This window comes from Lampetra fluviatilis, chromosome 40 (assembly GCF_964198595.1).
Source record: "Lampetra fluviatilis chromosome 40, kcLamFluv1.1, whole genome shotgun sequence".
In the NCBI taxonomy this organism is placed as follows: domain Eukaryota; kingdom Metazoa; phylum Chordata; class Hyperoartia; order Petromyzontiformes; family Petromyzontidae; genus Lampetra; species Lampetra fluviatilis.
The window spans coordinates 8,437,156-8,462,258 of NC_136314.1; the positions used below are offsets into that span (position 1 = coordinate 8,437,156).

At 49.1% G+C, this 25,103-nt stretch overlaps 1 protein-coding gene across 2 annotated transcripts; it reads left to right on the top strand.

Annotated features, from left to right (window-relative positions):
• The first annotated feature begins 1,841 nt into the window (after positions 1 to 1,841).
• On the top strand, positions 1,842 to 23,681 carry LOC144946216 (uncharacterized). Of its 2 annotated transcripts, none has more exons than XM_078875072.1 (5): positions 1,842 to 2,200; positions 4,219 to 4,311; positions 5,203 to 5,373; positions 6,207 to 6,384; positions 7,333 to 23,681. In XM_078875072.1, the coding sequence occupies exons 2-5, from the start codon at positions 4,306 to 4,308 to the stop codon at positions 7,788 to 7,790; spliced, it is 813 nt and encodes a 270-aa protein (XP_078731198.1). In that variant the 5' UTR covers positions 1,842 to 2,200; positions 4,219 to 4,305; the 3' UTR covers positions 7,791 to 23,681. The 2 variants fall into 2 exon arrangements, with proteins under 2 accessions (XP_078731198.1, XP_078731197.1); XM_078875071.1 differs by having other exon boundaries at positions 1,845 to 2,200; positions 6,250 to 6,384.
• Positions 23,682 to 25,103: the final 1,422 nt, after the last annotated feature.

Consider the following 25,103-nt stretch of genomic DNA (forward strand, 5'->3'; position numbering starts at 1 on the left):
ACACCACATCCAGACATTTCAGCCACGGCGGAGGCGAGTCTGCCAGCAGAACACCATCGCTCTGGTCTTGATAACATGAGTGCCAATATTATTTGGTTCTTCGGTAAAGTCACGTAGATAGAAAACAACAAAATAAAACAACCAAAAGCTCACGACGTTTAGATTTTGATTAAATCTAAATTTTACCGCCTCTACGGGGAGGGTTTCCACATAACCATAAGCCTGATGACGACCGCTTGCGTTGCGATCGAAACGTCGTGAGTTTTTGTTTATTTTGTTTTCCATCCACGTGACTTTACCGAAAGAACCAAAGAATATGAATTCCTGCAGTCACGAAAGTTTCAAATCAAAATTTAACATGAGTGCCACTTCGTGAGCAGTCGACACATTACTAGACTGACCCCTGCCACAGGAACGTGGAATTTCCACCGCTGGTTCAGCACTCGTCACGCAGGTGACCACTGCCCAACACGATTTTGGGCGTGGGGCCCATTAGATCGCGTAAATATGTGTCGTTAACCTACCACCACCCGACACAGCCAATTTGTAAGGTTTGCCACCTAAACGAAACGTGCCAATTACCACTTCAGCACACCGGTTGCATTGGAGAGTAAGCCCCCATAAACCTTACAAAGTAGTAACTAATTTTTCGATTTAAAGCTTTCGTGACTGCAGGGATTCATCTTCTTGGTTCTTTCGGTAAAGTCACGTGACTTTGCCGAAATAACCAAAAAGATAATAACTAATTGGCACGTTTTGTTTACTAATTGGTGGTGGCCGGTGGGTTAACGACACATTTCCGCGATCTAACCAAAATAAACCCTTGACTTATGAATAATATTGGTAGCGAAAGCCTCCAATATATCACTCAACGAAGAGGCCCTCTATCCAACCACATCACAGTTGCAGTTCACGATCGCCCCCTTCTCTCTCACTCCCCCCTCCCCCTTCAACATTTCTCTCGCTGGCGTTGTGTGGCTCACGAACGCAACCCCACCCCTCCGGGATTGCCACAAACACTCGGCGTAGCTTTTGCAATTGTCGAACAACAACAACAACCGCCATTCGCCACTAAGTGGCGGTGACGTCACCACGACGCTTGTGCCAGGCCATGTGCACCTTGAGGCCACGTGAAGTGTCGAACGCCCGCTGGCAGGAGGTCACGGGGCAGACCCAGGTGCCACGGGTCGACTGACCGAGATGACCGAGATGACTGGCTGATGCACCACCTGTGCCCCCTACTGTGCCAACTTGCTGTGCTTTAGCCACCCGGCGCTCCGCTCGTTGTTGTGAGCGTCGCTCCTCCGCCCTCCGTTGTTGTTGGAGGGCGACTGCCTCCAACTGCCCAGTAGCGTCCTTCACGAGCCTCCTCCACTGAGGCCGATCTTGACACCGCTGGTACCAGTCATCGGCAAGTCCACTCAGCTCCACGTCCTCCTGTACCACATCACTCCATCTCTTCTCTAGCCCGTGCCGCGCCCGTTTAGCCCCCTCGATCCGGCCGAACAAAAGCTGTTTAGGCATGCGGTGGCTGGGCATGCGGGCTACATGACCCAGCCAACGCAGCCTTGCCTGCCGGAGGAGCTCACTGATGGGACTTTGCCCAGATCTTTCAAGGACTTGTGAGCTCCTCACACAATCCAGCCTGGTCAAACCCAGGATGGATCGTAGGCAGGCCAGCCTAAATGTTTCCAACCGGCGAAGATGCTCCACTAGGGGGGTCCACGTTTCGCAAGCGTAGAGAAGGGAGGGAATGACCGTGGCCGAGAAGACCTGAAGCTTTTGAATTGTCGAACGCACCCCCTAAGACAGTTTGACGCACGCGTGAATTGTTCGTTCGCGAACGCACCCCCCCACCACCACTACCACACAGACAAAGGTCCCCCGTGTAGCCTCCCCACCACCACCACACGGCCGCCGAGGCAAAGTGCAGTTAGCGAGCGCCTATTGACGATCGGCAATGGCGCGTGACGTGGTGGCGGCGGTGCCGGCGCTGCCCTGGATATCGCCGCGCCCGGCCGTCTTTGTTTCCCCGGCGCCGATGTTGTCGAGTCCGACGACTCTGCGGTAATCGCCACTGATGGTGACCGTGAAAGGCGGCGGCGGCGGCGGTGGCGATTCGCGGCCCACTTCGTCTCCGAACGCCGTCGAGCCGTGGACAGGGAACTCGCCGCCGTCCCCCACCAGCGGCTGCCTCCAGGTGAGAGAGCGACTGGGGCCAGGCTCTGTCGACTGCTGCGTGAAGGTCAACACCTCGAGCCTTCCACCGTTCGCCACCGTGGTTTTCAACTTGTCAGGAGTGTTGAGAGCTGTGAGCCATCGGCGGGTGAGCCACCATCAGGGGAGTGAGCCATGAGAGATGTGAGCCATGAGAGATGTGAGCCATGAGAGATGTGAGCCATGAGAGATGTGAGCCATGAGAGATGTGAGCCATGAGAGATGTGAGCCATGAGAGATGTGAGCCATGAGAGATGTGAGCCATGAGAGATGTGAGCCATGAGAGATGTGAGCCATGAGAGATGTGAGCCATGAGAGATGTGAGCCATGAGAGATGTGAGCCATGAGAGATGTGAGCCATGAGAGATGTGAGCCATGAGAGATGTGAGCCATGAGAGATGTGAGCCATGAGAGATGTGAGCCATGAGAGATGTGAGCCATGAGAGATGTGAGCCATGAGAGATGTGAGCCATGAGAGATGTGAGCCATGAGAGATGTGAGCCATGAGAGCTGTGAGCCATGAGAGCTGTGAGCCATCATCAAAGAGAGAGAGCCATCATCAGAGAGAGAGCCATCGGAGAGCCATCAGAGAGAGAGCCATCATCACAGAGAGAGCCATCGGAGAGCCATCATCAGAAAGAGACATCATCACAGAGAGAGAGCCATCGGAGAGCCATCAGAGAGAGAGCCATCAGAGAGAGAGCCATCAGAGAGAGAGCCATCATCGGAGAGCCATCAGAGAGAGAGCCATCATCAGAGAGAGAGCCATCGGAGAGCCATCAGAGAGAGAGCCATCATCACAGAGAGAGCCATCGGAGAGCCATCATCAGAGAGAGACATCATCACAGAGAGAGCCATCATCAGAGAGAGAGCCATCGGAGAGCCATCAGAGAGAGAGCCATCATCAGAGAGAGAGCCATCATCAGAGAGAGAGCCATCATCAGAGAGAGAGCCATCGGAGAGCCATCAGAGAGAGAGCCATCATCGCAGAGAGAGCCATCGGAGAGCCATCATCAGAGAGAGACATCATCACAGAGAGAGCCATCGGAGAGCCATCATCAGAGAGAGAGCCATCGAAGAGAGAGACATCATCAGAGAGAGACATCAGAGAGAGAGAGACATCATCACAGAGAGAGCCATCGGAGAGCCATCATCAATGGGGGCCATCAATGTGGGCCATCAAGAGCCTGAGCCATTAGTGTGATCCATCAGAGATTGATCTTTGAGCAATTCATTGTATAACTTATTGTGGATTGATGAATCAGTAATTCCTCTGTTGTCTGATGCAGCCAGGGAGTATTGATAAGTTTGGGATATCATCTATTAGGGGTTGATGCATCAAGGTTTTATCCGTTTGGCATTGATCCAGAGGTAATCCACAATGGGGGTGGGGGGGGGTTATTGTGCTTGGTGTGAGCCCTCTGTGATTAATCGCTCAGGGTTTGACCAATCAGCGTCAGAGATGTTAACTGCCTCGCCTGGTATACAGGAGATCGTGGGTTCGATCGTGATACTGACGCCTGCAGTATATGTGGAGTTTGCGTGTCTCTCTCCGGTTTTCCTTCCACATTTACAATCACATGTTTGGAGTATTTGGCTGCTTGAAATGTCCACACGATAAGCCACTTCGTTGAGCTGTCATTTGTGGCCAGGTCGCTTCTGAAGAAGAGCTATATAGCTCAGTGGGCCTTACCTGGTAAAATAAAAAAGTTTATAAAAAGTTTATGCATACTAAAATAAAAAGTTTATTAAAATAAAAAGTTTATTTTAGTATGCATAAGTATGGTCAAAATATCCCCTACGAATCATAAGTTAAATTATAAAAGGGCTGTACATGCAAATTGTGTTATTAGGTGGTAATGACCGTGAGGTTTTCCCGATTCGTGGACATTCTTCCTTGTGCTTGTTTCTTGTTTCTCAGACGTCCCAACTGGTGGAAATCCTCTGGGCTGCAATCGGATGAGCCGAGGTTTAAGCGACCGATGTCTTCTTCTTGTTTAGCACTGTCGCGTGCAGAGATGTCGGATTCGCGGAGAGGCAGAGGAGCCGATGCCGCCCACGCGGAGGTGAAGATGGAGGAAAACAGCGATGAGGGTCCGTGTTTCGCTCACCGGAGAATTTGCCCACGGCTGCTCCGGAGCACGGCCTTAGGTTGTTGCAAGAGGCCCATTTTTGAGTCTGTCACGTTCTCCACAGTAGACCACGGCCTAGGTCAATACAAACTATGCAGTATACTGTGGTGGCGAGGTGTTAACTAGCTTGCCTGGTATGCGGGATGTCATGGTTTCAATCCTGACCCGGACGCCTGCTGTATGTTTTGAGTTTGTATATTTTCCCCACGGTCGTGGGTTTTTCTCCAGCTCCTCTGGTTATTCCCTCCATATTTAAAAACATGCATTTAAAGTATTTGGCTGCAATAGATTTCCACATGGTAAGCCACTTCGTTGAGCTGTGATTGGTGGCCAGGTTGCTTCTGCAAAAGAGCTACGTAGCTCAGTGGGCCTTACTTGGTAAAAAAAAATGTTTTTTAGTGGAAGTAGCTCCAACATTATACTGGTACCACCAGATCTTGGTAAAAATGAATTCCCGCCATCGAAAAACACAGATGCCAATTCCCAAACTGTCTTGGAGTTGATCAGGTCTTTTGTTGCCTTCATCCTAATTGTTCATAAAGTGAAAGAATGTTGTGATTTACCTGTAGGTAGTGATGAAGTTTTCAGTTTGGATGTTTTACCGGTACACAATGCCCTACGCTTACAAACGATGTTGTAGCATCTTTAAAGGTTGACGCAACTCAAAATAATAAATAATCATGTATACACATGGATTAATCAGAGGTACGGGTGAAGGACAACAATCTAAACACAAAGTCGTTCTGAAGAGATGAGTTTTCAATCTAGATTTACAAAGTATGACGTTAGACTTCTCACTTGTTTCCATAATCGAGATCACAGTTCTCATACCGTTGTTTTCCCTGCACGGCAGACATGGGTGAGGTTAGCAGTGGAGCTCCAGGACAGCAGCATCGGTCACCGTGGAGATGTGTGGGAAAAGAGGGACCTGGAGCTGAGGAAGAGCTCGAGGGAGGAGACGAGGGATGCGGTGGTGGCGAGGGCTGGCAGGAGGAACCCAGAAACGTCGCTCTCTCCTGCGTTGGTAGGCGAGCACTTACCTCTACACCCTCGCCTCTTACTGGCGACGTCACTGCTACGATCATGCGGCTATCTAGATTATTGATTGCACTACTAGTCGGTTCGATTACTCGACGAATCGGACAGCATGAATATACGGGAAAATCCCCAGGTTGCGGAAGACCCAACTTACGGAAATGCTCCCAAAAATCATGTAAAAAAATGCAATACTGTATGCGTAAATGTTTGCATTAGTTACGTAAGCGCAAACAGTGCTACGCGGTGAGGTTGCGGATAAATCCTGCAGAGCGAGGCGTAAGGCGGTATTCATAAACAATTGGACACAGTTCAATATATGTTCCATTAGTTTAATTATAGGTAGTGTTAGGGTAGATGTACAATCAAATGAAAGAATCATAGGAAGTGCAGAGCGTATGTACAGCAATACGATACAGTACTGAGTGAAAACGGTAGGGGAGGCACAACCATTTCTGGATATGCGATTTTATTGTTGATTTTGGGGGGGAAATGTTCTGACATATGGGAAATTTGGGTTACGATTATTTCTCGGGAACCTAACCCTTCCATAACCCGGGGACTGCCTGAAGTCGGAAAGACAAAGTCTTCACCTCTGTTCCTCGGATTGCCGCTGGACAGGAAGGCGATGGGCGAGGCTTGCTGGGGTTATCAGCATCATCGGCCAGGTCACGCTGGGCATCTATTGTAGGGGGTTTCCTGCCTTCTGAAGGAATTTTTGTAAAGGGGTCTGTGTAACTGACCACTAAAAAAAGTAGTGTATTGCATTTTTTAGTTCAGAATAAAATTTTATCAACCATTCACGTTCTACCCAATCCTGAGGGCGAGAGTCCAAGCCACGGTTGTTGCTGTTGCGGCTGCTTAGAGGTGGAGGACGACTGCCCGGGAGATGGAGCTGCTGTGGAGAACGGCAATGCGGAGGAGAAGGGGAGTGGCTGGAGTCATCACGCGCCCACGGTCAATGAGGGCGACGTGGAGGAGAGCAGCGACAGTAGCGATGGTGAGTAGCGGCGGCATTCTTCTCTCTCCCCACGTGTGCGATCAAAGCAGCATCAAAATTCCATTACAGATAGTCCTCTACTTACGATGGAGATGCGTTACGACGACCCCATCGTAAGTCAAAAATATCGTAAGTCGAAGATGGCCTAGCCTACCCAGGAGTCTTAAAGAATGGTGATAATTTAGCAAAACGGAGCAATTTACAGTACCGTACTGTATATATACTGTATGTATGTATTTATTAATTACAATACTGTATTATTGCACAGTAAAATGTAAAGTAAAAAAACAAGGTAAATTCTGAGCCTACCTATATGAACTGCAATTTAATAGAAAGTTTTTGCAGGAAACAATCCTATCTGCTATGAAATGTTTTAACATGCCTTGAATGTATGTATCGTATCGTAGTAACCCTAAATGAAATCGCTAAAGCTACGTATCATACATGCATTGAACGTGCAGTATCGTACCTCGTACGCAGCTGCGTTTGCCTGCCGCGCGAAATTTTTTATATTTTACAATTTTGCCGTATCGCTATCGCCATCATAAGATCGAAATATCGTAAGTCGGACCGTCGTAATTCGGGGACTATCTGTACTGGGCTTCCTCACCTACACCTATAAACGAGGCCAAATAGTCTAAATACTTCCTCCAATGGCTCCCACTGCAATCGGATCCCGTTTCAAGATCAAAATCGTATTCATGGGCTCGCCCCTGCCTCTCCCTTCTCGTTCATTCTACTCTCCACACACTGTCTCATCTCTACTCTACTTCCTTCTACGCATTTTCCCCTCTCAAATCACACGACTCTCTGCCACGCACTATCCTACCTCTCACATCTCGTCTCAGTCTCCGAACTGTGCAACACACTTCATTGACTGTGCAAATTATGTATGACCACAATCGCCGAGAGACATCGTCTGTGGTCGCGGTGGAATGTGTTTCCCAGATGAGGAGGACGTGGAAAAGGAAGTGAGGCTGCAAGTGTGCGGGGTTTGCTGGAAGGAGTTCCCCCGGCTGTCTTGCTTGAAGCGGCACCTGACGTCGCACACAGGCGAGAAGGCATTCCCATGCAGCGCTTGCGGGAAGAACTTCTCCAGCACGTCGTCGCTCAACAGGCACCGCAAGACGCACGAGGAGGTGAAGCCCTTCGTGTGCACTGTGTGCGAGAGGCAGTTCTCCCACTTGGACTACCTGAGGAGCCACCAGCGCACGCACACCAAGGAGAAGCCCTACGCGTGCAGCAAGTGCGGCAAAGCGTTTACGCGGCTCACGTACGTGAGGGAGCACGAGCAAGCGCACACCGGCGCGAGGCCGTACGCGTGCGAGCTCTGCGGGAAGACGTTTCCCTACAAGACCAACATGAAGATACACATGAAGAAGCACGGCGAGAAGAAGGAAGTGTAACGCCCTTCAAGCCAGGGGCTGGGGAAATTTCTCCTCCCTCTCTTTTCCACTACGCAACCGGGCCGTGCCGTGGCCATGCCATCGCCGGTTGGGTCAGAAGGCGCCAGGTTGTTTTTGCGCTGCCGACGTTTCCGGCAATGGAAGAAGCCGAGACGTGTGTAGATACTAAAACTAAACTTTCTTTTTTTGTCCAGGTAAGGCCCCACTGAGCTATTTCGCTCTTTTTAAAAAGCGACCTAGCCACAACTGATTGCTCAACGAAGTGGCTTTATCATGTGGACATTTATAGCAGCCAAATGCTTTAAACGCATGTTGATTCTAAATGTGGAGAGAAAAACCAGAGGACCTGGAGAAAAATACACGCGACTGTGGGGAGAACATGCAAACTCTAATTAAACAAACGTCAGGGTCTGGATCAAACCCATGTACTCCTGCATACCAGGCGAGGTAGCTAACATCTCGCCACTGCGGTGATGCCGTGTCCTCACAGTGTACCGATTGACGTCGCACGCAACCGACGTGTTATTAAACTTATCCCTGGCCTTGCTTGGCTCCGAGCAAGATATAGATGTCTTGTGAATCCAGTGTATCACAGTTTGGTGTCAGTTTGACTCGGAACATAGTGGAAAAGCACTGTATTGTGCCACTAACTTGGCGTAAAATTTGGCTGGTCCATTTGTATTTGCCCATTCATCTCATCCGGGGCCTCGACCTGTTGTTTAACTTCCCCAAGAAAAAAATCCCGGGTGTCCACCTCCGATATTTTATGGCTATAGAGGTCTGCATAATACTCTCGTGCAACCTCAAGAATACCTTCTGTCTGTGTCTGCCTACTAAGGCTAGGTCTATCGAGCTCATGGATGACACTGTTGGGTTTCCTGCACTTTCTAAAAAAGAAACGCGTACACTTTTCTCCCTCTTCCACTGCCCTAACTCGTGCCCTAAAAACGAACTGCGCTGCCTGATTTTCAAGTGACAAGGAAATCTTGTCTTTTAAATCCCTTATTTCGTCAACCATAGGAAAACCTAATTCCAGCAACCGGTATGCCTTCTCCAGCTTGTCATTTAAGCCCTTCATCGCATTCCCAACACTCATCCTTTTGCTGTGTGCCTGATAGAAACCCCTAGTCCGACTTTTAACCATCTCCCACCATTCAGCCATGGTGCCGAAACAACACTGTAGGCTCCTCCATTCTTCATAATGTTGAATGAAGGCCCGCGCCAGCTTCTCATCTTCCAGGAAACTCATGTTCATTTTCCAGATCTCTTTCCATAACATTACTCCACCCGGGATTTGAATCCTCGCCATAACCAATTTGTGAACCGATAAAGAGACTGGCACAGTCTCCACATGCTTTGCTGTAACCTTAGCAGAAACAAAAAGAAAATCAATTCTCAAATGCAAAGATCCTGAGCTACTGACCCAGGTGAAACCGGGAAGTGCTGGGTGCAAACACCTAAAAGTATTTCTAGATTTGAAGCTTTCGTGACTGCAAGGACTCATATTCTTGGGTTTTTTCGGTAAAGTCACGTAGGTAAAAAATTAAAATTAATAAAAGTAAAATAAAGATTAAATAAAAATCACGACGTTTCGGAGGCAACACAAGCTTCCGTCTTCAGGTGGAACCGTCACATCACGCTTGCTGTATCAAGTAAATGAGAAATTCCAAGAGATCCGACCCCGTATATATACTGGTTGAGGGGGGAGGAGCCAGGACAGGCCCCCTTTTTATTATTATGGTAAGGTTGGTGCGGCTTAAACTACAGCTAGTCTACATAACGTAGACTGGCTGAGAGGGGGGGGTGCCAGAGTTGTTAAAGTGCAACTGCTGCTAATGGGACCGAGCCCCTGCCATGTATATGGTAAAAGCAAAAAAGCAGGTCAGGAAGAAACAGCCTCCTGCTATGTTGCTTGGTGGGTAAAACTTAAAGCAGGAAACCAGCGTGTGAAAAAAGAAGCTAAACATGATAAAACAAAACTGGCTGTCTATCAGTAAACTGTACAGTAACTAAAGAATAGTCTGTCAAATAAGATGGTCCAAATATGTGTAGTTAAATCTTTTTTGCATGGTTAATAACATCTTTCCAATGATTACTCAGTTTGTACCCATCATCACGGTTGAAATTATGTCTGTGTTTGTAAATTTGTATGGCTTCGTGTACAAACCTTTGATGGTAGCCAGGAGGTTTGCAGAACACCTTGGTTTCGGAAAAGACAATTTCATGACAGCCCACAGCATTGTAGCAATGATTGGCAATGGCGATCAGTCAAATCAAAATCCTTGACTAAAGCACTGAGCTGAAGAAGGATCTATCCTCCGACTCCCAGTGGCAGGCAGAACGTCTGATAAGCTGAGTGGACAGTTAAAATCTCCACCCAGAACAACATGTCTCTGTGTGACCAGCAGGGCAGATATATTTCCCCACAGCTCCACTCACTCCGAACACTGCGTAGGAGCATATACATTAATTAGACGTACTGCAGTTCCTCTATATATGGCATCGACATAATGCAGTCGGCCAGGAACAACTTCCTGGGCCTCCTGTACCTCCACACTTCGGCTTCTTATGAGGATGGCAACCCAAGCATCTGTTAGCATTGCTCCCAGACCAAAAACATTGTCCATCCCAGGATTCAGTCAGTTTTGCCTGGTCGAGGGAATAAGGCAGGTGACATTCTTGCAAAAAATAAATGTCTCTCTTTTAGAGTCCGCAAATAATGAACCGTTGCTTTACGTTTAGCTGCTCCCCAGATTCCCCGCATGTTGACCGATGCAACAGAGAGTGCCATTGCTAAGGGTGTTTAGTCTGGCTCAGAAAAGTCCTCCATCAATGAATAGAAATTTTCATCAACAAGATCCAACAAACTCGGCATTCACAGATTTCGGGAAAGACCCAATCTCACATTGGCCTTGGAGCTGTATTCCTGCTGACTTTGGAGATGCTCCCCCATCCACAGTTCCTCTCTTTTCTCCTGCTCGAATAGTGGCGTTCTCTGGATGACTGTCGCTCCATCAACATCGTCAGTAGCCAAATTATGTGGAGTGTGCTCCAACAAAGATTCAGCTTTCTCTCTACACCCTCCATCAGCGGCCTGCTTTTACACGCCCGGACCATATTTACATATGATTCAGGGCAGTTCCGGTATAAATGGTTTTTGCTTCCACAAATGTTGCATTGCGCTGGGGCTCGGCAATTATCCACTGCATGATCCAGAGACTTGCAGTGGTAGCACACTCGTGCTTCACATGCCGCTGCTAGATGACCCCGTCCACCGCACCTTCTGCAGAGCTTGGGTTGGCCTTCGTAGACAACGAAGCCTTTACTACCACCAATGTTGAGGGCGCTCGGAATGTATTGCAGGGCACCGATAGCAGCTCTGAGCCTCAGCCGCCACTGTCGAGCACCAGTCCAGATGCCCAGTGAGTCCTGGACGCGTTTGCAGTTTGACAACAGATGCAATGCTGTCGCAGCCACACCTCCACATCATGATCCGGTAGCGATTAATTGTACCAAAAGACCGTCACCATTTTCGCGTCTAATTCTGACAGCAAATGCAGCTTCAGCAGAGACAGGGGCCTCTCGCCTGCTTTTTCCTCAAAACGTGTCAGAAAGCGTTGTAGTTAATTGCTCGTCTTAAAACTGACATCAAAGGCTCTGCCGCCCGGCAAAGCTATCAAACAAAATAGGTCCATGGGCTCAAATTGCAACATTCCCATAACCATAGTTCGCACAAAAATCGAGCGGCCCATAGTCACCTCTTCCGTCACCTCCTCCTTGAAGGCAACCCGGACACAGTTGTAGCGTCTGGCACGATCCGGTGTGAAGCCTGCTCCCGGCCCACCGCGCCGAGGCCCTGCACGTCCCTGGTGCTGTGCTGCCGATGCAGGTTCTGCATTCACCTTAGCAGTCTGTGTCCCCTGGCCAGCAGACTCCCCAATGTCTGTAGCACTCCTGTCGAGGCCAGCAGGCACGTCCAGCCCCTCCAGCAGCTGCCTCCCCTCAGTCGAGACTGACCCTTGAGCTGTGGCAGCTTCCACCTCGGCAGCAGTCGACGTGGCTTGCTCATCCCGGATCATCTCCACAGCTTGGCAGGTCTCCATATCTATTGGCAATGCACCCACTGGCCTGACGGCCAGGGTACCCACCTCTCCACGGAAATTTTTAGTAAAGATATTTAAAAGCTTTTATTTCAGTTATATACAGTCAACAGTTTCAAAATAACAACAACAACCCACGAGATGGACATTGCCACCGATACAGAATCCCCCACAGTTTCACAACACATGGAAAGTACTGACAACCACAACACTCTTTCCTGGTCTATCAGATATATAGCAAACAAGAATCCGCAATTGCCGACCCGAGTCTCACTCCTCAATTCCCAGTACTATGGCTACATTTATTTTTATAAGTGCTGCCTGTATCAACATGCGCGGCATGGAGGTGGAGGCCACTGCCATTTCTTTTTTGCTGCCTCACTGCCCATTCTTGCCCTATCCACCTCCACCACCTGCCAAAGCAGCCTGCAGGTTAGGCGGTAAACATCTGAAGGTGGCATACAGTAAGGGAAAAAGTATTTGATCCCCTGCTGATTTTGTATGTTTGCCCACTGACAAAGAAATGATCAGTCCATAATTTTAATGGTAGGTTTATTTGTACAGTGAGAGACAGAATAACAAAAAAAATCCAGAAAAACGCATGTCAAAAATGTTATAAATTTGTAATAAAGCTCGCGGAGGCAACTTCTGGAATCAGGTTTGTTTATTAGCTTTCTGGGCTGGGTGTAAACACCTAAAAGTATAAGTCAAATCTAAATTCTTGACTAAAGCACTGAGCTTTCTAGAAGAAGGATCTATCCTCCGACTCCCAGTGGCAGGCAGAACGTCTGATAAGCTGAGTGGACAGTTAAAATCTCCACCCAGAACAACATGTCTCTGTGTGACCAGCAGGGCAGATATATTTCCCCACAGCTCCACTCACTCTGAACACTGCGTAGGAGCATATACATTAATTAGACGTACTGCAGTTCCTCTATATATGGCATCGACATAATGCAGTCTGGGAGCAATGTTAGCAATGTTAGCATTGCTCCCAGACCAAAAACATTGTCCATCCCAGGATTCAGCCAGTTTTGCCTGGTCGAGGGAATAAGGCAGGTGACATTCCTGCAAAAAATAAATGTCTCTCCTTTAGAGTCCACAAATAATGAACCGTTGCTTTACGTTCAGCTGCTCCCCAGATTCCTCACACGTTGACCGATACAACAGAGAGCGCCATGGCTCAGGGTGTTTAGTCCGGCTCAGCAAAAAGTCCTCCAACAATGAATAGCAATTTTCATCAACAAGGTCCAACAAACTCTCGGCATTCACAGATTTCGGGAAAGACCGAATCTGTTGGCTCAGCTTAGCTGTTATCTCTTCTTCGGATAAAGCCAAGTTTTCTGTTGAAGAGTCAGACAATTGGGGGAATTTCCCGGAAATTGACCATGATGAGGCACTCGGTGCTCTCCTCTTCCTCTTTGCTTTCTGCCAGCCTGTCCTCTCGAATGACACTCTCTTGTCAACTTTCTTCTGCCGTTCTCCATCGTCCTCTGTCGTCTCAACTTCCACTGCCCAGTCAGCCACAGTTGGCTCAGAGACTGCCTCCTCCATCACATTGGCCTTGGAGCTGTCTTCCTGCTGACTTTGGAGATGCTCCCCCATCCACAGCTCCTCTCTTTTCTCCTGCTCGAATAGTGGCGTTCTCTGGATGACTGTCGCTCCATCAACATCGTCAGTAGCCAAATTATGTGGAGTGTGCTCCAACAAAGGTCCAGCTTTCTCTCTGCACCCTTGACGGCGCTCGGAATGTATTGCAGGGCACCGATAGCAGCTCTGAGCCTCAGCCGCCACTGTCAAGCACCAGTCCAGATGCCCAGTGAGTCCTGGTCGCATTTGCAGTTTGACAACAGATGGCAATGCTGTCGCAGCCACACCTCCACATCATGATCCGGTAGCGATTAATTGTACAAAAAGACCGTCACCATTTTCGCGTCCAATTCTGACAGCAAATGCAGCTTGAGCAGAGACGGGCCTCTCGCCTGCTTTTTCCTCAAAACGTGTCAGAAAGCGTTGTAGTAAATTGCTCGTCTTAAAACTGACATCAAAGGCTCTGCCACCCGGCAAAGCTATCAAACAAAATAGGTCCATGGGCTCAAATTGCAACATTCCCAAAACCATAGTTCGCACAAAAATCGAGCGGCCCATAGTCACCTCTTCCGTCACCTCCTCCTTGAAGGCAACCCGGACACAGTTGTAGCGTCTGGCACGATCCGGTGTGAAGCCTGCTCCCGGCCCACCGCGCCGAGGCCCTGCACGTTCCTGGTGCTGTTCTGCCGATGCAGGTTCTGCATTCACCTTAGCAGTCTGTGTCCCCTGGCCAGCCGACTCCCCAATGTCTGTAGCACTCCTGTCGAGGCCAGCAGGCACGTCCAGCCCCTCCAGCAGCTGCCTCCCCTCAGTCGAGACTGACCCTTGAGCTGTGGCAGCTTCCACCTCGGCAGCAGTTGTTGGGGCCGCTGGTCCCCGAAGTCCCTCCCTGCTCCGTGCCTATGGCAGGGGCTCTGCCGTTCGCCGACCCCTCGCTACTCTGCGAGCAGCTGCTGCCGCCGCTGAGCTCATCGCCTGACGGCTCCCCTCCCTGGTCCGTCTCTCCGCGAGCCCGTGTGAGAGGCATAGCTCGCCGCACACTCTCGCTCACCTGTAAACGCTGCATTGTCTCTCCACGAATCACGCGCTATTAAACGGGGATCAGGTGTCGGAGGGCGAATGACGCTGCCCTCACACTGCGCGAGTCCCTGCGGCGATAGACGGAGCGGGGACCTGCGGACGCACCGACCCCTTCCCCCACACTACGAGCGCACACACCTGCACAGACGCGACACCCACTCTCGCGCCGCTCTGCGCAGCGCTCCCACGAGGCAAGCCGCTGTATACGCAGCACTACACGCGTTCACAGTGCTCAACGAGATCACACGAGGCCACGATTCGCTATTAATGATTTATTGTTTGCTACCTGGAACTGGTTGTTGAGTCAGTATGAATCGACGAGGCTGGCCTATTCTACTACCCCTGGACCTATTCCCTACTTATCAGCTATGATCCTAATTCGCCTTCTTACTCACTGTTAGGTGCCCACGGCGGTCCGTTGATCCCTGTGCTAGCAGCGTACCTCGATGCGTCGCACGGACGTCCGGGTCGCTGGGCTGGAGAGCGTCTTGTCGCCTGGCGCTGGAGTAAGAGAGAGATCTCCCCATTGCGCCCCCTTTTTATCCTCCCTACATCAAAGGGATGTTGCCCCGCCTGTCGTCACTCCCCTTCCAGTTTCTTTAACAATGGGCGCGCGTGCAGCGGTGTCCATCACCACGGCCTGCTGTGGAAGTTAAGCGCGGAGCCTCCGCATGTCCCTACCACCTGCCCCATCAATTGCGCACCCTAAACTATGCCGCCCCGTCCCTCCTCTGCCTGTCTCGTCGACCCGTGGGTGTGTGTGTGGGGGGATGCTTTTTAACCGCGGTGGCCGAATGCCCTTCGCCGCGACCATACCATCTTAAGGCCAGTCGCAGCGCCGCGGTGTAAAGTAGCGTCGGGGGAGACGTCCAATTCCCTGGTCGCCGGAAACCGTGAAAGTTAATCCCGATAAGGGTTTCTCGGATAAAAACCGGTTGGTCAGGTGACCTCCCCTCGGAGCTCTATGGGTGGGGGGAAAATGCGTGCGGGTGTGTTCATGTGAGGTGAGGTGAGGGGGACGCGGGGTCGGCTCCGTCGCTTGGTGGTGGCGAGGTCGTAGATGGGGCGCCTGCTGAACGGCTTCGTGGCGGCGGCATCACACAGTTGACGTGGCTTGCTCATCCCGGATCATCTCCACAGCTTGGCAGGTCTCCATATCTATTGGCAAAGCACCCACTGGCCTGACGGCCAGGGTACCCACCTCTCCACGGAAATTTTTAGTAAAGATATTTAAAAGCTTTTATTTCAGTTATATACAGTCAACAGTTTCAAAATAACAACAACTACCCACGAGATGGACATTGCCACCGATACAGAATCCCCCACAGTTCCACAACACATGGAAAGTACTGACAACCACAACACTCTTTCCTGGTCTATCAGATATATAGCAAACAAGATTCCGCAATTGCCGACCCGAGTCTCACTCCTCAATTCCCAGTACTATGGCTACATTTATTTTTATAAGTGCTGCCTGTATCAACATGCGCGGCATGGAGGTGGAGGCCACTGCCATTTCTTTTTTGCTGCCTCACTGCCCATTCTTGCCCTATCCACCTCCACCACCTGCCAAAGCAGCCTGCAGGTTAGGCGGTAAACATCTGAAGGTGGCATACAGTAAGGGAAAAAGTATTTGATCCCCTGCTGATTTTGTATGTTTGCCCACTGACAAAGAAATGATCAGTCCATAATTTTAATGGTAGGTTTATTTGTACAGTGAGAGACAGAATAACAAAAAAATCCATAAAAATGCATGTCAAAAATGTTATAAATTTGTAATAAAGGTCGCGGAGGCAACTTCTGGAATCAGGTTTGTTTATTAGCTTTCTGGGCTGGGTGTAAACACCTAAAAGTATAAGTCAAATCTAAATTCTTGACTAAAGCACTGAGCTTTCTAGAAGAAGGATCTATCCTCCGACTCCCAGTGGCAGGCAGAACGTCTGATAAGCTGAGTGGACAGTTAAAATCTCCACCCAGAACAACATGTCTCTGTGTGACCAGCAGGGCAGATATATTTCCCCACAGCTCCACTCACTCCGAACACTGCGTAGGAGCATATACATTAATTAGACGTACTGCAGTTCCTCTATATATGGCATCGACATAATGCAGTCGGCCAGGAACAACTTCCTGGGCCTCCTGTACCTCCACACTTCGGCTTCTTATGAGGATGGCAACCCAAGCATCTGTTAGCATTGCTCCCAGACCAAAAACATTGTCCATCCCAGGATTCAGTCAGTTTTGCCGGGTCGAGGGAATAAGGCAGGTGACATTCCTGCAAAAAATAAATGTCTCTCTTTAGAGTCCGCAAATAATGAACCGTTGCTTTACGTTTAGCTGCTCCCCAGATTCCCCGCATGTTGACCGATGCAACAGAGAGTGCCATTGCTAAGGGTGTTTAGTCCGGCTCAGCAGAAAAGTCCTCCATCAATGAATAGAAATTTTCATCAACAAGATCCAACAAACTCGGCATTCACAGATTTCGGGAAAGACCCAATCTCTTGACTCAGCTTAGCTGTTATCTCTTCTTCGGATAAAGCCAAGTTTTCTGTTGAAGAGTCAGACAATTGGGGGAATTTCCCGGAAATAGACCTTGATGAGGCACTCGGTGCTCTCCTCTTCCTCTTTGCTTTCTGCCAGTCTGTCCTCTCGAATGACACTCTCTTGTCAACTTTCTTCTGCCGTTCTCCATCGTTCTCTGTCGTCTCAACTTCCACTGCCCAGTCAGCCACAGTTGGCTCAGAAACTGCCTCCTCCATCACATTGGCCTTGGAGCTGTCTTCCTGCTGACTTTGGAGATGCTCCCCCATCCACAGCTCCTCTCTTTTCTTCTGCTCGAATAGTGGCGTTCTCTGGATGACTGTCGCTCCATCAACATCGTCAGTAGCCAAATTATGTGGAGTGTGCTCCAACAAAGGTTCAGCTTTCTCTCTGCACCCTCCATCAGCGGCCTGCTTTTACACGCCCGGACCATATTTACATATGATTCAGGGCAGTTCTGGTATAAATGGTTTTTGCTTCCACAAATGTTGCATTGCGCTGGGGCTCGGCAATTATCCACTGCATGATCCAGAGACTTGCAGTGGTAGCACACTCGTGCTTCACATGCCGCTGCTAGATGACCCCGTCCACCGCACCTTCTGCAGAGCTTGGGTTGGCCTTCGTAGACAACGAAGCCTTTACTACCACCAATGTTGACGGCGCTCGGAATGTATTGCAGGGCACCGATAGCAGCTCTGAGCCTCAGCCGCCACTGTCGAGCACCAGTCCAGATGCCCAGTGAGTCCTGGTCGCATTTGCAGTTTGACAACAGATGGCAATGCTGTCGCAGCCACACCTCCACATCATGATCCGGTAGCGATTAATTGTACAAAAAGACCGTCACCATTTTCGCGTCCAATTCTGACAGCAAATGCAGCTTGAGCAGAGACGGGCCTCTCGCCTGCTTTTTCCTCAAAACGTGTCAGAAAGCGTTGTAGTAAATTGCTCGTCTTAAAACTGACATCAAAGGCTCTGCCACCCGGCAAAGCTATCAAACAAAATAGGTCCATGGGCTCAAATTGCAACATTCCCAAAACCATAGTTCGCACAAAAATCGAGCGGCCCATAGTCACCTCTTCCGTCACCTCCTCCTTGAAGGCAACCCAGACACAGTTGTAGCGTCTGGCACGATCCGGTGTGAAGCCTGCTCCCGGCCCACCGCGCCGAGGCCCTGCACGTTCCTGGTGCTGTTCTGCCGATGCAGGTTCTGCATTCACCTTAGCAGTCTGTGTCCCCTGGCCAGCCGACTCCCCAATGTCTGTAGCACTGCCTCCCCTCAGTCGATACTGACCCTTGAGCTGTGGCAGCTTCCACCTCGGCAGCAGTTGTTGGGGCCGCTGGTCCCCGAAGTCCCTCCCTGCTCCGTGCCTATGGCAGGGGCTCTGCCGTTCGCCGACCCCTCGCTACTCTGCGAGCAGCTGCTGCCGCCGCTGAGCTCATCGCCTGATGGCTCCCCTCCCTGGTCCGTCCCTCCGCGAGCCCGTGTGAGAGGCATAGCTCGCCGCACGCTCTCGTTCACCTGTAAACGCTGCATTGTCTCTCCACGAATCACGCGCTATTAAACGGGGATCAGGGGTCGGAGGGCGAATGACGCTGCCCTCACACTGCGCGAGTCCCTGCGGCGATAGACGGAGCGGGGACCTGTGGACGCACCGACCCCTTCCCCCACACTACGAGCGCACACACCTGCACAGACGCGACACCCACTCTCGCGCCGCTCTGCGCAGCGCTCCCACGAGGCAAGCCGCTGTATACGCAGCACTACATGCGTTCACAGTGCTCAACGAGATCACACGAGGCCACGATTCGCTATTAATGATTTATTGTTTGCTACCTGGAACTGGTTGTTGAGTCAGTATGAATCGACGAGGCTGGCCTATTCTACTACCCCTGGACCTATTCCCTACTTATCAGCTATGATCCTAATTCGCCTTCTTACTCACTGTTAGGTGCCCACGGCGGTCCGTTGATCCCTGTGCTAGCAGCGTACCTCGATGCGTCGCACGGACGTCCGGGTCGCTGGGCTGGAGAGCGTCTTGTCGCCTGGCGCTGGAGTAAGAGAGAGATCTCCCCATTGCGCCCCCTTTTTATCCTCCCTACATCAAAGGGATGTTGCCCCGCCTGTCGTCACTCCCCTTCCAGTTTCTTTAACAATGGGCGCGCGTGCAGCGGTGTCCATCACCACGGCCTGCTGTGGAAGTTAAGCGCGGAGCCTCCGCATGTCCCTACCACCTGCCCCATCAATTGCGCACCCTAAACTATGCCGCCCCGTCCCTCCTCTGCCTGTCTCGTCGACCCGTGGGGGTGTGTGTGGGGGGATGCTTTTTAACCGCGGTGGCCGAATGCCCTTCGCTGCGACCATACCATCTTAAGGCCGGTCGCAGCGCCGCGGTGTAAAGTAGCGTCGGGGGAGACGTCCAATTCCCTGGTCGCCGGAAACCGTGAAAGTTAATCCCGATAAGGGTTTCTCGGATAAAAACCGGTTGGTCAGGTGACCTCCCCTCGGAGCTCTATGGGTGGGGGGAAAATGCGTGCGGGTGTGTTCATGTGAGGTGAGGTGAGGGGGACGCGGGGTCGGCTCCGTCGCTTGGTGGTGGCGAGGTCGTAGATGGGGCGCCTGCTGAACGGCTTCGTGGCGGCGGCATCACACAGTTGACGTGGCTTGCTCATCCCGGATCATCTCCACAGCTTGGCAGGTCTCCATATCTATTGGCAAAGCACCCACTGGCCTGACGGCCAGGGTACCCGCCTCTCCACGGACATTTTTAGTAAAGGTATTTAAAAGCTTTTATTTCCGTTATATACAGTCAACAGTTTCAAAATAACAACAACAACCCACGAGATGGACATTGCCACCGATACAGAATCCCCCACAGTTCCACAACACATGGAAAGTACTGACAACCACAACACTCTTTCCTGGTCTATCAGATATATAGCAAACAAGAATCCGCAATTGCCGACCCGAGTCTCACTCCTCAATTCCCAGTACTATGGCTACATTTATTTTTATAAGTGCTGCCTGTATCAACATGCGCGGCATGGAGGTGGAGGCCACTGCCATTTCTTTTTTGCTGCCTCACTGCCCATTCTTGCCCTATCCACCTCCACCACCTGCCAAAGCAGCCTGCAGGTCAGGTGGTAAACATCTGAAGGTGGCATACAGTAAGGGAAAAAGTATTTGATCCCCTGCTGATTTTGTATGTTTGCCCACTGACAAAGAAATGATCAGTCCATAATTTTAATGGTAGGTTTATTTGTACAGTGAGAGACAGAATAACAAAAAAAATCCAGAAAAACGCATGTCAAAAATGTTATAAATTTGTAATAAAGGTCGCGGAGGCAACTTCTGGAATCAGGTTTGTTTATTAGCTTTCTGGGCTGGGTGTAAACACCTAAAAGTATAAGTCAAATCTAAATTCTTGACTAAAGCACTGAGCTTTCTAGAAGAAGGATTTATCCTCCGACTCCCAGTGGCAGGCAGAACGTCTGATAAGCTGAGTGGACAGTTAAAATCTCCACCCAGAACAACATGTCTCTGTGTGACCAGCAGGGAAGATATATTTCCCCACAGCTCCACTCACTCCGAACACTGCGTAGGAGCATATACATTAATTAGACGTACTGCAGTTCCTCTATATATGGCATCGACATAATGCAGTTATGTCGATGCCATATATAAACATTGTCCATCCCAGGATTCAGCCAGTTTTGCCTGGTCGAGGGAATAAGGCAGGTGACATTCCTGCAAAAAATAAATGTCTCTCCTTTAGAGTCCACAAATAATGAACCGTTGCTTTACGTTCAGCTGCTCCCCAGATTCCTCACACGTTGACCGATACAACAGAGAGCGCCATGGCTCAGGGTGTTTAGTCCGGCTCAGCAAAAAGTCCTCCAACAATGAATAGCAATTTTCATCAACAAGGTCCAACAAACTCTCGGCATTCACAGATTTCGGGAAAGACCGAATCTGTTGGCTCAGCTTAGCTGTTATCTCTTCTTCGGATAAAGCCAAGTTTTCTGTTGAAGAGTCAGACAATTGGGGGAATTTCCCGGAAATTGACCATGATGAGGCACTCGGTGCTCTCCTCTTCCTCTTTGCTTTCTGCCAGCCTGTCCTCTCGAATGACACTCTCTTGTCAACTTTCTTCTGCCGTTCTCCATCGTCCTCTGTCGTCTCAACTTCCACTGCCCAGTCAGCCACAGTTGGCTCAGAGACTGCCTCCTCCATCACATTGGCCTTGGAGCTGTCTTCCTGCTGACTTTGGAGATGCTCCCCCATCCACAGCTCCTCTCTTTTCTCCTGCTCGAATAGTGGCGTTCTCTGGATGACTGTCGCTCCATCAACATCGTCAGTAGCCAAATTATGTGGAGTGTGCTCCAACAAAGGTCCAGCTTTCTCTCTGCACCCTTCATCAGCGACCTGCTTTTTACACGCCCGGACCATATTTACAAATGATTCAGGGCAGTTCCGGTATAAATGGTTTTTGCTTCCACAAATGTTGCATTGCGCTGGGGCTTGGCAATTATCCACTGCATGATCCAGAGACTTGCAGTGATAGCACACTCGTGCTTCACATGCCGCTGCTAGATGATCCCATCCACCCGCACCTTCTGCAGAGCTTGGGTTGGCCTTCGTAGACAACGAAGCCTTTACTACCACCAATGTTGAGGGCGCTCGGACAGCAGCTCTGAGCCTCAGCCGCTACTGTCGAGCACCAGTCCAGATGCCCAGTGAGTCCTGGACGCGTTTGCGGTTTGACAACAGATGGCAATCCTATAGCAGCCACACCTCCACATCATGATCTGGTAGCGATTCATTGTACAACAAGACCGTCACCATTTTCGCGTCCAATTCTGACAGCAAATGCAGTGGTATATGCCCCGCGGGTTATATGCAGGAAAATACGGTATTCGCTCTGAAGAGAAACCAGAGTAAAGCTTAGGGCCACCACTCGTAGGTACTTCTATGAACACACTTTCTATTTATCCTATGGGGCCTATACTTGGTGACCACCTTTTAATTTAATTTTACTTTCATTATATTACATATTCGTATAATACATCTTTAAATTAGTGATCGTTTCATTATTATTCATCTGTCTACGCAAATGTTATTGAAGTAAAAGAAATAGTATACATACTCTATTTAATTCAAGCTGTGCATAAATTATAGCATTTGACCAATGGGGAGCGGTTGGGCCTCTTCCAACCACCTGGCTCCTGGCCACTAGGGGGCGTTTGGGGCACCGTCCCAACCAAGTAATTGGAGATGAGATTTTATTTTTATAATAAAATGTCACAATTCTTTCAACGCGAATTGCTTAACGAAAATAACATTTTAAGTTGTTCGTATTAGAAACCGCTGCTTGCAACGCCGCGGTCTGATTTGTGCCTCGAGGAGGTCTCGGGGCAGCTGTGAAGGCGTCAAGAGTGAGAGATATCCCCCTTCATCGTGGCGATCAGCTTCGCTTTTTAGCCACGCCGTTTGAGACCCATTCAGGGCGTTGAAAAAGGCGCCCGTGGTTGCAATGAGACGATGTCACAACGCGAGGTTGCACCGTGCCACTTCACGCTCTAGGAAGAAACAACAGCAATGGCAGGAGGTGCAAGCAAACAAAGAATTAGCAATGAACTCTGTGGTGTGACTTCTAAATATTCAAATGCAGTAGAACTTGAATGTCAAGCATTGGATTGGGTGGACGTGCTGCGTGGTGCGCGCGCGCGTGGAGGAGGCCGCGATTGCGTGGAGGAGGCCGCGATGGCGGGGAGGATGCCGTGATACACTCACACATCATACACTGACTCACTCACACATCATACACTGACTCACAGATCATACACTCACACAACCACTGACCCATTCACTCATAATACACTGACTCATTCACACATCATACACTGGGAGTGTCATGCTGCCAGATATGACTGCAAGTTTGGTCGTACATGTTATGTATATCGTTTATTGTTAAATTTGAATCAAAGTTCCTATGATTACTGTTGTTACATTGTATTTATAGCTTTATTTTGGTGATTTCGAAAACATATGGTTAAGCCATGTTTCTTGCAGAAGTGCGGAGTTGGCCTAATAACTTTAACCTAAATTGTCTTATGGTTCATCATTAGACCTCCTTTGCCAGTACCAAAATATAATAATAGGGGTTTTCCCATTTTTTTTTGGCAACAAAACTTAAACCTTTTTACAAGGATTAATGTCTGCAATGCATATATTATCAGTGTGTTTTTTGTTTGCATTTTGACTGCAAGTATTGTGGTTAATGCAGACATGAATCCTTGTAAAAAGGTTTCAGTTTTGTTGCCAGGAAAAAGGGGAAAAACCCTATGATTATGTCTTATGGTTGTTATTGTTTGACTTGCATCATATTGGGATTTTTGCACACAGCGTTGTAATAGTGTTTTTTTTTCTGGAAGATTTGCTGTTTTTTCCAGGATGTTTCTGTTGCGCGTCGTCGCTTTAAGATGTTCTCTGTTCATATTTTGTTTGTTGCGGTTGCACCCGACTCAAGAGCCGCATGGCTCACAGGGCTACACCTAATAAATGAAACTTGAAAACTTGAAAGCAACTGGGTCCTGATCAACCGATTAGAACACCACATTTTCACTTACAACAGCCCCGCCTAATGGAAATATCACGAACCACCACTGCTCCTGACCCTCTTTGTCTTCCCAACACAATGCATCATTACTCCCCCCCCCCTCAAGTTTTCTATCGCCCCCCAGCTCGGACCAGGACTATCCCAACCCCTCCGTAACAATCCCTCCCGTGCGATTGACATTAAAACAACAGCACTTACAATAAGCCTATTCATTTACAATCATTATCATCTTACTTACAATGTTATAATTGCTGTACAGCGCGTTGGAAAAGGCGTTATATAAATCTAGCTAAGATAACGTGCCTCAATAACTTGGCCAACATCCGATAGCTTTTTACAAGGGAATATATTTGAACAAATCCTGTAATTTATTATTTCAAGAATGCTTAATAAAACACCAGTAGAAACCATGCGCATTTGAAATGGCTATCATTTTGTGCTGTACACTTTCGCTAAACTCTTCTTCATCATCTTTCTTCTCCTTTTTTTTCTTTTCTTTTTATATATAAAAGTCTCCGCGCACTCGCACTTGCCAGGGATTTGGCTCTCAAACGGTGGCCTATAGGTCCAAAGAAATTTGCCAGGCAGCACGCCCTAATCCCCGCGGTGGGAATAGGCTATTCCGTTTTTCCATCCGTAAACTTTAAAGTAGTTTCATTAACACATTTGTGCCAATCTTTATTTATTTACTTACTGCGAGACATCGACCCTACAGACTGACACCAATTGCGTGGGGGGGGGGGAACGGACCCTGCCAAGTGATGCGCCTTCGCTCGAGCTCACGGGGGACATTTCCTTTTATGCGTTTTACAGCCAATACATACATAACGCTGCGGATATTTCTTAACAGTCTGATGTCCTCTTCGCCTCCCCCCCCAACACGATGCGTTCAGTTTATACTACAGACTCCGTAGATAATAATATTTTAGTGTTTACAAAGCATTATTCTTGCACGGGATGCTAGGGGGGGGGGGTAGCGGTCCAGCCCCTAGCCTGGCAACGTGCCAACTCCGTCGCCTCGCCAATGTAGACCAAGATGGGGGCTACGCATGGCACAAGGCCTCAACATGGCTATGGTAAGTACAAATTTCCTTGATTCTTACGCTAACAACTCAAGTCCATTGTTTAATATTAGTAAACACATTTATTGACAAACATTACACTAATAATGTTTGTGTGCAGATAAAAACTCACCTTCATTGCTTATTATTATGAAACAGGTTGGCACATATTACAATAATAATGTTTGTGAGCACAAAACTTTTTTTATTTTTAGCCTGCTGCCTGCTGATTACTTAACGTCAGTGCACTGCCAACCTATTCTCCACTGCTAATCTTTATTTTCACGATTATCAGTGTATGCCAGTCTATTATCTGTTGCTTGC

Coding starts and splice junctions, on each gene's coding strand:
- LOC144946216 (XM_078875071.1), top strand. CDS start 4,236: ATGTCGGATTCGCGGAGAGGCAGAGGAGCCGATGCCGCCCACGCGGAG. Junction 4,312..5,202: donor GGAGGAAAACAGCGATGAGG/GTCCGTGTTTCG, acceptor CCTGCACGGCAG/ACATGGGTGAGGTTAGCAGT. Junction 6,385..7,332: donor GAGCAGCGACAGTAGCGATG/GTGAGTAGCGGC, acceptor TGTGTTTCCCAG/ATGAGGAGGACGTGGAAAAG.